Source organism: Arachis ipaensis, chromosome B05 (assembly GCF_000816755.2).
Source record: "Arachis ipaensis cultivar K30076 chromosome B05, Araip1.1, whole genome shotgun sequence".
In the NCBI taxonomy this organism is placed as follows: Eukaryota; Viridiplantae; Streptophyta; class Magnoliopsida; order Fabales; family Fabaceae; genus Arachis; species Arachis ipaensis.
The window spans coordinates 125352811-125367931 of record NC_029789.2 but is presented as its reverse complement, the minus strand read 5'-3'; the positions used below and the strand labels follow the sequence as shown (position 1 = coordinate 125367931).

Sequence of the window (15121 nt, the reverse complement as noted above, 5' to 3'; positions counted from 1 at the left end):
TAATTTAGAACATTAATATATGTAAAATTATATATTATTTGAGTCAAATGTGAGCTTTCATTGAACCAAACTTGAGTTTACAAAATAGGCTCGATTGTTAATGAGTTAAGCCGTGAACCAAGCTTAATTTTTATGAGTCGAGCTTGAGTTTGGTCTAACTCGATTCACTTCTACCCCTAATGTACTTAATGAATACACAAATTTAAAGTGATTGTAATCACTTTTAAATGAATTATAAAATTTGAAATTATTTCAAGAGATATTTATAACAAAATTCTATTAATAGAAATAAATACAATAAACTGGTATTATTACAAGGTAAATATTAAAAGATAAAAATTAATTTATTTCAACAAATAAAATATTCACTTTTTATAATTTTTTTGTGATGTGAGTAGTAGTCCAACTGTTGGTCTCATTTTAGTAAAGTATTTATTTATTTAAAAAAAGTATTTATTATTTTTTTCTTCAAATCCTAGTAGTTAATATCATGATTTAATCAAGTGAGTTAATGAGAATTTTAATTACATGTAGAGCCTTCAATTTTAACTCCGATAGATTTGATGTGTTCTAATATGTAGAAATTGTCTCCTTTAAGATCACACATTAGATTCATTCTCCTTCAACTCAATGACACGTATATTTCTATATGCGTAAAAATATTTTGGCTTCTATATAAAGGTAAGCTGAATGACACGTATATTTTTGTATGCGTAAAAATATTTTTAATCAAAACAATTGAACCCGATTAAATTACTGAATTATTAAATCAATCACTTGACTGATCTATTGACCGTTTGATTCTCACAACCTTGTTTAGAAGTCCAACAACCCTTCAAGTATCAATTTAAAACTCAACAACCCTTCAAGCATCAATTTGCTTTTGAAGGTTCAACCCATGTTAAAAGTGTGCATTGAGGAGCAACATTGATCCATTTTCGCCAGACAGTATATACAAAAATAAAAAATTTCCTTTAGCAGTCACCAAAAATTATACAAATATAATTTTTGTAATCTTTGACTACGAAAATAAAATTAAATACACAAATTAATAAATTTTCTGTTTTTCGATTTAAATTGGTAAATAAAGAATTTTTTTATTAGTCTGTATTTGTATGGGAGACTGATAAACCTAATTTTATGATAATTCTTTGGATAGAAAACGTGGAGTTTATCAACTTATATTGTATTTATTCACCAAGAATATATATTATAATTTTTTTTTAATTGTACTTAAGAGTTAAAAACATGCTTTTTGGACCAGTAAATTATCAATTTTAATTTAATGTTATCCCATTCGATGCGTAATGTATTTGTTGAGTGATCTCAGGTTTAACAGAACAAAAATGACTTGGAAGATGGAGCAAAAACATGTAAAAGTGAAGAAATCATGAAAAATTAAAGATTTGAAGATTTGACTGCCATATGTACCCATGCGTATGCATCTTTCTCAATTCATGCGTATGCATAACATGCAGTGCATGTCTCATTAATGAAAATACCTAACCACAATTTTGGGCTCATTTGAGCCCAATTTAGCTCTACTCTAAAGGAAAGAAAGAAGCAAAAAGTCCAAGGGAATGGACGACAACGGGATCACCAATTTGGAGTGTGGGGAGTTTTTGGTTCATAGTTTTTAGAGAGAGAAGCTCTTCCTTCTCTTTAGATTTTAGGATTCTTTAATCAATTTTTGTTCTAGTTCTTGAATTGGATCTTAATTAAATCTAGTTTTGTTATTTGAATATTTGTTTCTCTATTTTAAGTCACTTCTTATTTTGTTAGTTTGTGAATTTTGTTGATGTTTTTATGTTGAGTAATTAACCATTTCTGACCATGAAAGATTGAAGCGCTGACAATACTGACGATGACTAATTTAAATTAACTTTATAACCATGAAAGATTTGCTCCGTTTGACATTTCTAACCAAACGTCAATTTTTTAAATTTGCCGTTAGTAAGGCTTCTTACGTGGCAAGTATCCTTCCAACTTGGCTTTCCAACGTGGCATTACTGCCTAATTTTACCATAATAACCCTATGTGCTTCTTCTTCATAAGTGTGTGGGTTATTCAAAAATCTGAAACCCTAGCTATGAAAAGTTGAGAATGTAGTTATGAAAGTAGAATATGGATTTATTATGATAGCAATTATGCTTCTTCTTCTGCGTTTATCATGCTTCTTCTGCGATTATGACAAGATTGCGTTTATCATGCTTCTTCTATGTTTATTATGAAAGTAGTTATGAAGATAAGAAAGATTAAGAGAGATATTATAGAAATTAGGATATGAATTTTATCAATTGTTACAGGACTTGTGTTGTGCTTCCTTTCAATCATGTTTCTCGCGTTTAAAATGTAGAATTGAGGTTTGATTTGATTATATTCTTTTTCTGGGTTGATATTGAATTGGAATGAGAAGGGGAATGTGGCGTTGAACCAGTTTCCGGTTTGTTAAAATTTTTTTTGACAAAAGTAACCTAATAGTTATATATTTATTGACATATCTAACCGCGAAACATTGAGAATTTGACAAAAATAACCACTAAAAAAGTTCAAAATTTAACATAATTGGTTATATTTCATATCACAAACACTGATTTAACTTTGATATAACAATTATAAGTTGTGACAATTAACAGTTAATGAAAATTTGTGAACCGAATGAATGAAAATTTGACAAAAATAACCTTTAGATATTTGAAATTTGACATAGCTGCTTATATTTCAAATCACAAACTCTAATTTAACCTTCACATAGCAATATATATGAATGGTGACAATTACTAAATGAAAATTCTTGTACCAAATCAATGTGGGACAATGCCAAATATGTAATCATCTCCCATTAACATAGTAGACATATAAGTTCATGCTAATTCATCATAGTTGTTTGATGAGAATTAAGTAACAAAACAAACCATGGTCAATGTAACTCTAAACCAAAATACTATAACTAAGTTCCCAAAAAGATTGAAGTGAACATGGTCTATGTAACAGGCATATCTAAACACTACAACAAAAGTTTCTTAATCCAATCAATCTTAGGCCCTAACTAGGTGTGGAATTACTACTGCCACTAGAGAATCCAGTTGTTGGTGTTCCAAGTCTTGGAGTCAGTATAAATTGCATGAATCTGGTAGATGTTCCAGCACTAGCACCATGCATGGTTTCTTGGCTAACAATAGGCCTACTTGAGGGGTTGCTTATTGAAGGAGGTCTCATGTTATTGAATAGAGTTGGAGGAGGCCTCTTAGTATTCTTCCTTTTGGCTGGCCTCTTGCTATCAGAAGAAATATTCTGCATTGAAGGTCTTATTGGTGGTGGCCTTATAGGTGCTAGTTGAATTGGAGGTTGGTTGGCTTAAGGAGGAATAAGTGGATCAGGGTTTGGTATCACCTGTTTAGAGAGGAAATAATTGCATTAACAATTAAAAACTATGCTGAAAATAATTACATTAACAGATATAAGTATTTTATTGTCGAAATCACCATAGATGGCGCTGTTACAGGTGCAGCTGGTGCTGCCGGTGCTGCATCTAGAACTGCTGTCGGTGCTGCATCTGGGACTGCTGCTGGTCCTGCTTCTTTGGGTGCAGCCATGTCGTCCTTCTTTTTTTGACATGTTCTACTATTATGTCCGGCCTAAAGAAGCAAGAAATTAAACAAGTGAGGATACAAATATAACATGGTATCAAAATGACATTAATTGTAAACAATCATACAATAAGACAATATTGGCAAACTATTTGTCCATATTTTCGCTTGACTCTGTGAGGATCTGGTTGTGGCTCTGGTGCATCATTCCTTTTGTTTCTCTTCACTGTTGGTCTTCCACTCGGCCTCTTGTATGCTGGAGGCAAAATGTTTGCATACCCATGCTTTTCCCAAAACTCCTTGCTAGGAACAGCTTGAACTAGGAACTCATATGTTTTGTTGTATGCTCCAATAGTGAGCCAATTGTTCGCATATTCCTCGGGTCTTCTATTCTGATATGCTAGAGCAGCACAAGCATGTCGACAGGGGAGACCATTTAATTGCCAAAATCTGCAACTACAAGTTTTCTTGCCCAAGTCTACGCTGACCTTAATTGGCAAGCATTGAACCTCAAATATGTTACCAGCTAAATCACCCGTTGGGAAAGGCCTCCAATGATTGCTATACCTCTTTTCGACTTCCAATCGACTCTGTTGAACTGGAGTAATCCTGCCCATATACCCTACCAGTGCCTTCTTGTTCCTGGCCAAGATGCGCATAATGTAACATCTAATCTCTTCTAGCATGGTGATAATTGGCTTTCCCCTCATCTTTTTTATGCAACCGTTGAAAACCTCGGCATTGTTGTTTGTGATGTTATCGCTCTTCGGCCACTCGCTAAAATGTGATCGACTCCATTGACAAGGTTCAATTCGCCTAAGATATTCACATGCGTGAGGGTTCATCCTCTTAACTCTCTGTCCATGGCAGCATCAAATTCCTGGGGCGTCATGGCTTTTGCACAGCTGAACAATGCTCCTTTGAAGTCAAGACCATTCCATTTTTTAGCAAAACTCTGCCATATATGCCTAGAACAAAATCTATGATGTGATCCTAGCATAACTTCCTGTAGAGCAGGAATAAGACCCTACAATACCCAGCACAACTCAAATATGTTACAGCCATACATTATAATACCAACATACAATACAATCATATAAATATGTTGCAGCTACACAACACCAAAAAATCATACAATCTTATAAAGCATATAAATATCTTATGCATACATGTTTTCTAATAAATAGAAAGCACTTCATTATAATCATGTTAATGCCAAAGAGGCTAATCATAGTTACAAAACGCAACACCTTTAGGAGCTAGAAAATCATTAATTCATTCTAAATTTATTGAAATCGGATAACCACTCTCAACAGCTAATAAATGCACATGTGACCTTTTGTTGATCACTCATGAAACTAAATCCATGTGACCTACCATCACCAAGATCCTCTCGTAATAGCTGAAGAAACCATTTCCAGATGTCTTTTGTTTCTGCAGTAACAATTGCATACGCTATTGGGTAGATGTGATTGTTAGCATCTTGCCCGATTGCTGCCAACAACTGCCCCCATAATACCCTTTAAGAAACGTCCCATCCAAGCAGATAAATGGTCGACATCCACCCAAGAAACCCTTCTTGCAAGCATCAAGACAAATATATATTCTCTTAAAAAGGTTATCTGAATCAGGCATCGGCGTTGTCTCAATAATGACAGTCGAACCAGGATTACACCTTAAAATCTCATCTCAACTATATCAGTGTCGGTTCTCAGTAATTTCAACCCATTTTTAAGTTCCTTATCGGGTTTCAGCCAATAGCACTCATTCACAAAAGTATATCCAATATCCCTTAAGAGACCCTTGATGAAGAAGTTGTTTAGTGTGTCAACGTTAACCCTTCTAACTTCGTTAACATCACCTCCAACATATTTCACATTTCCATCACTATATCTTACAAACTTTTCATCGTGATGTATGAATAGAGTTATATGAGTTGTTGCTGCCATCTAACTAAATATGACACAATATTAAAATTCATACTAGAATTAACATGATTAATTGCTAAAAATTTTAAACCAAATATTCAATTAAAATAAAATAAAATAAAATAAAAATAATTAACATGCAAAATATATTACAATCTGCTATATTATCAATATATTCAAGTTAACAATATAAGTTAACTGTTAATATATTCATGTGAACATAAGTCCCAAAGTTACATACTAACATGCATATTTGAAAATGTGATTAATAATTTATTTGTGCAGCAAGGCAGAAGATTAGTTGAAAATCCACCAATCCCTTAATGGATTTTAATCCTCAAATGATATGATAGCTTATAAATGAAGTAATAAATAGTTCAGGAAGTCAAATCAATCCAATATATTAACAAAATATTAAACTTAAAAGAAAACTGATAGGCAAATAGACGAAGGAAGCACATTGTATTATAGAATCATTGTATCAGTTCATGCTTTTGACCATATAAATGAAGGAAGCACATTGTATTATAGAATCACCCAAAAAAATATATCATATTCCCCATTTTGAACACATCCCTGTAATAGTGCTATAGTCTGCTACATTTTTTTCTTTAAACAATAACTCTCTCTCGTGCACATGTTTAGTTCCCCTTCCTTCCTTCTATGTTTTCTTTAGAGTCTTGTGAAGATGCCTAAAACTAAATTATACACCTGCTCCTGACTGTATCACACCACAAATACTAAAGATTCTACCCTTCTAATAAAGATCATTAGGAACCAGACATTTCAAAATAATTTAGTCCCATTGTATTGGTAGCTATGCCAACCAACTAAAATTGCCCTACCTTCAGATTTTACCGGCCACTATTATGTATAGAGAAATACAAAGTGCAATGCTTCTTCTTAAACTAACAACAATCAATCAAGAACATTTAAATTAGGAATTAACAACAAACAAAAATTACTAAATTAACAATGAATAAAGTATTGAAATTAACAACTTAATCAGCAATCACCAACAATCAATAACTTAATTAGTAAAATCTTTGTAACATTTTCAAAGAAAATCATTAGTAAATTGGGAATTCTGCAATGGCAGCATTTGCCCTAACCTAAAAACCGAAAACAATAATGGAAAAAAGAAAGAGTAGAAGCAGGCACCAACCAGAACACAAGCAACGAGGATGATGACGAGAATGCGACGGCGAGTACTTCGAGAGCACGTTAACGCGATAACGAAGACTGAGACGGGAATGTACAAGTTCTGAATGCACAACACAGAGGACCTCCACGACGGCGAGTACACTTGCAACGCTCACAGACGATGAAAGCCGATGAAGAGCGACGACGTCCGCTGGGTTAGAAGAGAGTTGATATCACCATTGATGAAGAACTGGAGCATCTGCGCGCGAAATCCTTGGTGTTTCTTTTTGGTACCAAGACTCCAAGAGACTCTGATGTCTGATTAGGTGATTAGTTTAGTAACATATTATTTTATTATTAAATTAAAATAAAATAATGACACCTTGGATAATAAACAGCCACGTAGGAAGCCTTACTAACGGCAAATTTAAAAAATTGACGTTTGGTTAGAAATGTCAAACGGAGCAAATCTTTCATGGTTATAAAGTTAATTTAAATTAGTCATGGTAAGTATTGTCAGCGTCTCAATCTTTCATGGTCAGAAATGGCTAATTACTCTTTTATGTTTTATATGTATTAATTGAGTTGCTATTGTTGATATTTGGTAGTAATTAGATTTAATTTTGATTAATTTTCACAATTTCATAATATTTTCTCTTATTGCTCACCAAGTGTTCGATAAAATGTTTACTCTAGTTATGAAGTAGATTTTTAAATTTTTGGCTTGGAGTTGAGTAATTACGGATCCTTGACTTATCAATGTCCGATATTGATTAGTAATTTAGGGTTATTAGTTAATTTGGTTTTCACTAACGCTAATCTTTTACCAAATTTGATTGGTAAGTTGATTAGGAATTGTGGATTGAGACCAATTATGTCTACTTGACTTCTTTCCAATGTTAGAAGATGATGAAGTGAGAATAATTCTTAATAATTATCATGTCTGTGGTTAATAACAAAGATAAAAAGCCTAAATTCTCAACTCTAACCAAGGCTTTTTAAGTATTTAATTACGTTGACTCTATTCTCTTAGCCTCTTTTAGTTTAATTTCATTGTTTTCTAGTACAGTTACCTCTTAATTGTTGCCATGTCAATTGCATGCTTACTAGATAGTTGTTTACTTGTTTATTGCTTTTACTTATTGCAATTTTATTATTATTGCTCTTTAATTTTTAGTTATCTTACCTTTTTGCATTCATATTCAAAATCCCCAAATTTCATGACTGATTATATGCATTCAATTGTCTAAGGGAGAACAATTCAGAATTCAACTCCCGGTTATTGATTTAATTTTTATGACAACCTTCTAAACTTTGATGGAGGGTTATTCACCGATTTAGCCTATACTCATTACGAACTCTAGCTTTTGAATTGCTAAAATTCTAAACCATTGTTTGGCCGTCATCAGGGACAAATAAACGTGGCGAATTATAATACAAAGTTTAATAAAGAAACAAGTTACAAGGATAGTGAGAAGCTAGTGCCATGGTACATATGTACATTTTAAACCTCTGGTCAAGAAACAACCTAAGAATAAAAGCATTAACTAATAATAGCTTCGTTGGCATATGAATGTTATATACACATGTAATATGAATTGTGTATCATGACTCATCAGGCTTTGGCTCAAGAATCACAGGGATCTTCTCCTTGTGATCACCTCGCAACACCTCCACAATCACCTGAAATATCATCATCAAATTAATTACATATTCTTTTTCCATATAAAAGCAGAAAAAGAGCAAAAAAGAGAAGCTATTTGGAAAATCTTATTAAATGTTTAGTATACATATAACACCATCACATCACCAACGCCACCACTCAGAAATCAGGAAATCGGTTACATGAATCAAACCACACCATAATCAAACCACACCATTGCGTTCTATTATAAATCAAGTTTGTACTCATAATAGATTGTGATATTTATACGAAACAAAGCTTAAGTAACAAATCTTATTATAAAATAAATAAATCCCTTCATACCATTTTGTACAATTCACATATAGACATCGAATTAACTTCCGAATTATTGATGAAGAGGAAGTCAATTATCCTTATAGTTGATTAATGAAATAATTTTAATCTCCTAATAGTCAATCCAAATAGACCCTAAATGTTGATCTCTAGTGCAGAGCGATTAGACAGAAACACATCACATCAAAACAGCTTAAGAAAAAATATAAATGTTTTGGAACACTCCTCCAAAATTTAAGTTTTGCATCCTCATCAAGACAAACTCATGATAGAGAATTTACAATACAAAGTTATATGGCACAAAAACAAATCAGATGCTAGCTTGATTGTGTTTGACTAAACAACTATAATGTATATCAAGAATGGTGCACGTTTGCATTTGATTGAGTGTCCAAATGAACAGAACACTAGAACATGTTGCTTGAAGCTATATTTTACCTTGCCTAGTTACATGCAAATCAAATGATTATATGATTTTGTTCCTACAGTTTTATTTTTCTTTGTTGGAAATCTGAGGATTCAAAAGAAATTTTAGAATACCTTGGCCTTAATATTAAAATGAACAAGAGACACAGTATAGGGTGAAATGAAGAATAGAGGGAAGGAATGTGCACCATACCTTATCACCCACTTTACACTGGTCGAGAATTCGGTACAAATCACTTCCATTGGTCACCTTCTTACCATTCACAGATGTGATGATGTCACCTAAAATAAGTCTACCATAGGAATCGCGCTTTGTTGACTGCAAACCCTGCAAAATATAAATTTGAATAGCCCTGTTAGATGAACTCCTCTAAGACACAATTACAAAACCAAATGACCAACCTTTCCTGACTCGAAGGGGTCATCTAGGCAACAAACCTTTGCCTAGGCAAAGAAAGTTTCATGTGGAGATTTAATGAAACACGTGAACTCGAGATTTGGGCCCTTTGTTTGACCCCAAATGGCTGAATAGAGGGGGAAAAGGCTGAGGAGGCAAGGGTGGACACATTGATTCATTTCATAACTCATTTTTTGGTTTTAGTTCATAGTAATAGAGAGGGAAGCTCTCACTTCTCTCTAGATTTTCCCTTAGGGTTTAGATTTGCCATTGTTTTCCTCTTTAACTTTCCTTAGATTTCTCACTTACATACCTGAATTTCTTGTTTCCCATTTCCCATAGTAATTACACTAATTTTCTAGCCTTATTTTCTACATTTCATAGCCTTAATTATGAGCTTTGTAACTTGATGAGCATAGAGGGCTAAACATGTTATGTTAACTCGAGGTTTCCAAGGGATTCATAGAGATGTCTTGAACCCCATTTCACTTTAATGCATAATTCTATTTTTCCACTCTCTTCCTTTACTTCCACCTATATGTTTATGTTAATTGATGAGTATGTGACATGTGAGTTGATTGTGTGTTATTATTCATGATTATGGATATCTATGCATAATGAATTGATTTGCTAAGTGTATATTAATTGATTAGTTGTCAAATGCTTGATGAATAGTGAAGGGTAATAGTTCTTGATTGAGAATTGCTAATACAATTATCTTGTATGTTGGATTGGTTATAGTTCCTAGGGATTGAGATTTTGATTCTTGGTTGCTTATTGCTACTTCTTGGCCAGACTAAAACTCAAGAGATTACAATTGTAGAAAGGTGATTTATGTATGCCTGCTTGATAAAATGCCAAATTGAGAATAGGCTATTCAACTCTTAGGATCTTTGTGCTAGTGTTTCCAATTCTTGAATTACCTCTATTTTGACTTGAATTGCTTCTCAATCTTGCTTAAAATTGCCCTTTATTTTATTGCACGAAACCAAAACCCCATTTCAAACCAAATCAACTACAATATACCCTTCCTTCTAAGAGATGACCCAAGTTACAACCTATAACTACATTAACTATGGTGTAATTTGGTTTATAAATTACAATTTGGTAGCTAGTGCATACAGGAAACATTAGTTTATACTTTTAGAAATGAAGTGTCATGTTACGATATATATCACCTAACCTCAAAAGAAGTTAGTGTGTTTACTCTTATAATTTTCTTTTCTTCATCTTAATGAATTTCCTTTACAAAGATGGCGCACAAATAAAAACTTACTGCTTTCCCAGCTGGACCATTGGCAGGAGCATCTAAGACAAGCACCCCACTAACTCCCAACTGCTCCACAGACTGATCAGGCGCAAACTTGATTCCTAAAATAGGTCTTGTAACCTTCCCAAACTTCACCAATTGTTCAACAATTCCATTCACCTAAATATGTAAAACAAGAATCTCATGACATATTTTAGAGAATACAACAGAGAAAGTAGTGTTTCCAACTTTAGGCAAACGTCAGATGCTGCCTCGATGAGAAAAGCATAAGAAAGGTCGGAGTTATAACTCACAGTGTCCACTGGAATAGAAAATCCAACACCAGAGGAAGCACCGGAGGGGGAATAAATTGCTGTATTTATACCGATGAGATTTCCAGCACTATCTAACAGTGGCCCTCCACTGTTACCAGGATTAATAGCTGCATCTGTCTGTATAACATCTTGAATTGGACGGCCGGTTGCAGCGGAACTAATTTCTCGCCGAAGTCCACTATTGAGAAAGTATATATACCAGCAAAAAACAATCAATACAAAAGCAACATGAGAAATATTTGAGGAAGTATCATTATATGCATGTTTGAAAACAAATCACATTTAACACATGATGGTGGAAGAGAATATAGCATCTTTAATTCAGGAAATGGATTATATCTCTCCCCTTTGTGAAAGAATTCAACATATAGTGTTAGCAATGTTTCATCGCATTACAAATGTCTCTTCAGCTTAATTTTCCCCCTATCCTACTCTCTCTTAGTTAATATAGCTTTTAACCAATCATAGAAGCAGGTTAACATTGGATGCAGTCATATTTTTATTTTTGGTATAATCGATGGGATCTCATTTGTTATTAATTTAATAGCCTTTGCATAAACTGCAAACAGACATCGACAAACAGATAATTTACAATATGGAACATGGCATCTTGAAATTTGTTACAAAAGTTTTGTAAAATTATGGGCAGGACAATTGTTGCTATTTTCAGACACCAATATAAAAGGCTTGAGTATAATCTTACATGAGGAGAGGAAAGTGAGTATCCAAGTAAAATATCATTTCCTAAGTAACGGTTAAAAAAGAAGAAATTTGCATCAAAATATTCAATTTCCTGCATTCATACCTGATGACACCAGTTGTAAGAGTGTGGTCAAGTCCAAACTGCAAGAATCAAGGTCAGATACATTAATAGCTGATTGCCTTGACATTCAATAACTAAAGCACATGGGATTCAAGTTGTGAACATCTAAAAGCTACATAATTCAGTTTGGAAGGCACTACAAAGTAAAAATTCTAAAGCATTTATAACTCAGATCTCTAATACCTTATTTAACATAATTTTAGCATCGATAAAAATGTGTGAACATTAGCAAGCAATGCTGATGAACTGAATAGATGATTATACAAACTACATGTTAGATTAAAGACGACTGCAGTAAGATTGAATCTTCATTATCAACTAAAGTTCAACCCCTTTTTGAGCTAAAAATAACAGTAAACTCAACCAGGATTTCCATATCTTTAGATTGCAACATTCAGGGTTAGTGTATAGTTTCAGTCACCATCAATCAGTATAAAAGATCTCACCGGGTTCCCAATAGCAAACACTTTCTGACCAACGAGCAAGTCAGCAGAAATCCCAATAGGTATAGGCCTGAGTTTTTCTTTAGGTGCCTCAACACGCAACACAGCGACATCCTTGTCTTGGTCAAATCCAACAATTTTGGCATCATAAGTTGACTGGTCAGCAAGAGTGACCCTGCACAAAACTAGCAGCTCTTTCAACATGAGCAATCAATTCATTAGACATATTTTAAACCATCCCAGAATGTGTGTTCACTGTTAAACACTTGACTCAATGGGGTCATAAACAAAGATTCCAGTATTGCCTAATATATCTAACTCAATGCCAACACACACATCTGCTGAAGGAGGAGCAAAACAACACACAATATTATCACTTTGTATCATTGAACCAAATGACTCGAAACAAGAAGAAATTCCATTACACTCTAGAGTATTACTCTTATTCATAGCAATATTTTTGTTGGTGTCATTTAACAAGCATCAGCCCTAGTATTCAACAGGCTTAAAGCCCCAACTTCGACGCTTGCAATGGGTGCAACCATAATGCAAGACGAAGTTACAAGAAACCAAACGAAATAAAGTTGCACATTTGCCCGTAACTATGCGAGAAACTATACTAACAAGAGGTATCACAGCAAGGATAGGGGTTCCAATTACCCTGCCAACACTATAGCGGGAGATTGGTGGTTTCATTTTTACCAATATCACCCTTACAATTGTTGGCCGGTAATGCAGAGCGCAGAGCACTTCCTCTTCTGCAAATCGCACATGAGGAGGTCATGTGCAAATCCATTATCCATACCATTGATTTATCAATATTTTAACATGAGCTTACACTTATTATTGGGAGAATGGGCATTTGAACAAGTCAAATACAACTTACACATGAAAACACCTTATAGTCATCCATTGAATTGTGTGTGGTACTACTAGTACTCTCTAACTAATTATAAATCAAACTAGACATTCTCCAAAAATCAGACACCTAAGCTGGATCCAAAAAAGAAAACAAAGGTATCAAAGATGCAAAACCAACCAACCTGAGATCAGAAGCACCCCGGATAACATGGTAATTGGTCACAACATGGCCATCCTTATCCCAAATAAATCCAGAACCGGAACCTTGCGGAACCTCCAACACATCCAAGGTAAATGCATCCTGCCTAAAACAACAAAGAACTAATTCTTCAGAGACAAAAACAAAAGCCAAATTGCATTCACAAACAATAGCCTACAAGAACGAACAATGAAGACCCAAAAGAGGAAAAAGCAGGAAGATTGAAACTTTGGAGAGAAAATAGTTACTTGACAGCAAGGTTGGTGATGTAGACAACAGAAGGAGTGTTCTCTTGGAAGAGGCGAACGGTGGCGAGTTCATCAGATTGGAGCTTCCTTGGGGTGGTTACAACGAAAGCAGATGCTGAGTCAGCACCGGTGAGGAAGAGTGTGAGAGAGAGCGCCACCGACGTGCAGAAGAGGAAGCAGGAATCCAAAAAAGTACATGAAGAAGAAGAAAAGGAGAGTTTTGGAAGAAGGGTTGTTGTTGTTGGTTTTGAAGAGGGAGATGGAGAAGGTTGTTGAGGGCGAAGGAAGAAGAGGGTGGTGGGTTGACGGAGGGGTCTGGGAAGGTGAAGAAGAGAAGGAGAAGAATGAGAATGGGGTTTGGTGTTTGTGAAGCGAGACAGTGATGATGAAAAATGGAAGAACGTGGAGATGAGTGAACAGGAAGTGGCCATTGCTGTGCTTCTGTTTTTTGGTGTTTGCTACGTTGGATGACTTTTTGAGGCTTCACTCACTCTAAAGTTCTTCCCGGGGTATGTTTTTCTTTTGAGAAAGTATCGGAACAATATTAATTGTGCACAGTACAATGAATTAAAAAAAAAGTAAAATTAAAATTAAAAATTAAATCATTAATTAATTATTTAATTTTAAATTTTAAAATTTAAAAATTAAAAATTAATATTAGTATTTAAATCTATTCACACTATATACAGTTATTTCTAATCTTACCGTAATTTTCAATATACGTCTAAAATTCACCGCCATCTTCTCTGAATCTCATCTCGTATCACTGAATTCCTCGTCGGCCATACCAAGACTGCCGCATCCTCTCACCGACACCGTCCTCACCTCTGTCGGTCAGCCCGATGTGCCTCGCCCTTCGACGCTCAGCCTAATGTTGTTGTCGCTGTTTTCGTGCCTCTCTTCTGAACCGTTTCGCTTTCTCCCATTCCTTCAAGCCTCTTCTCACTGATGATGCCACCATACTCTTCTTCTTCTTTGGATCCAAGCATGGTTAGCTTCTTTCATGATTTGAGCCCTATGCTTCACAACAGTGCTGCTTTTGTCATGACGAGTCCTTTAAAATTATGTTTCACCACAATAATAGTTTCTTCTGTTTATTCATCTTCTTCTTCTATTTTAATGGTCAATTTAGAATGGTCATTTTAGTAGGTATACGGATGGTTATTTTATTTTTATGTAGATGATTATTTTGATTGGATTGAGTTTGGTTATATATAATATGTTAGATGTTCAATTCATTAGGTATGCAGATGATTATTTTTATCCTTAAGTAGATGGTTATTTTTTTAAGGGTGAGTGGCGTGTGGCAAGCCACGTAGCGACGGTGAAATGGGATGATTATTGATGAAGGTGGGATGGCCGCCAGTTGAAAAAAAAGAGAATATTGGAGGATTTCAGATGGTTATTTTTTTGAAATAATTAACTGAATTTTTTAAAATTTGAAATTGAAGAATTTAAAATTTAAAATTTGATGTGAAATAATATCTTTTTTTTAACAAGA

At 34.3% G+C, this 15121-nt stretch overlaps 2 protein-coding genes across 2 annotated transcripts; both read right to left on the bottom strand.

Moving 5' to 3' along the window:
* On the bottom strand, positions 2787-6969 carry LOC107644045. Its single transcript, XM_016347824.2, has 4 exons — positions 6684-6969; positions 3719-4617; positions 3486-3638; positions 2787-3393 (listed from the first exon to the last, which is right to left on the bottom strand). The coding sequence occupies exons 2-4, from the start codon at positions 4433-4435 to the stop codon at positions 3358-3360; spliced, it is 906 nt and encodes a 301-aa protein (XP_016203310.1). The 5' UTR covers positions 4436-4617; positions 6684-6969; the 3' UTR covers positions 2787-3357.
* Positions 8034-14130, bottom strand: LOC107644044 (protease Do-like 1, chloroplastic). The gene is made up of 8 exons (XM_016347823.2): positions 13621-14130; positions 13356-13478; positions 12316-12487; positions 11852-11889; positions 11026-11224; positions 10739-10891; positions 9259-9393; positions 8034-8344 (listed from the first exon to the last, which is right to left on the bottom strand). The coding sequence occupies exons 1-8, from the start codon at positions 14049-14051 to the stop codon at positions 8267-8269; spliced, it is 1329 nt and encodes a 442-aa protein (XP_016203309.1). The 5' UTR covers positions 14052-14130; the 3' UTR covers positions 8034-8266.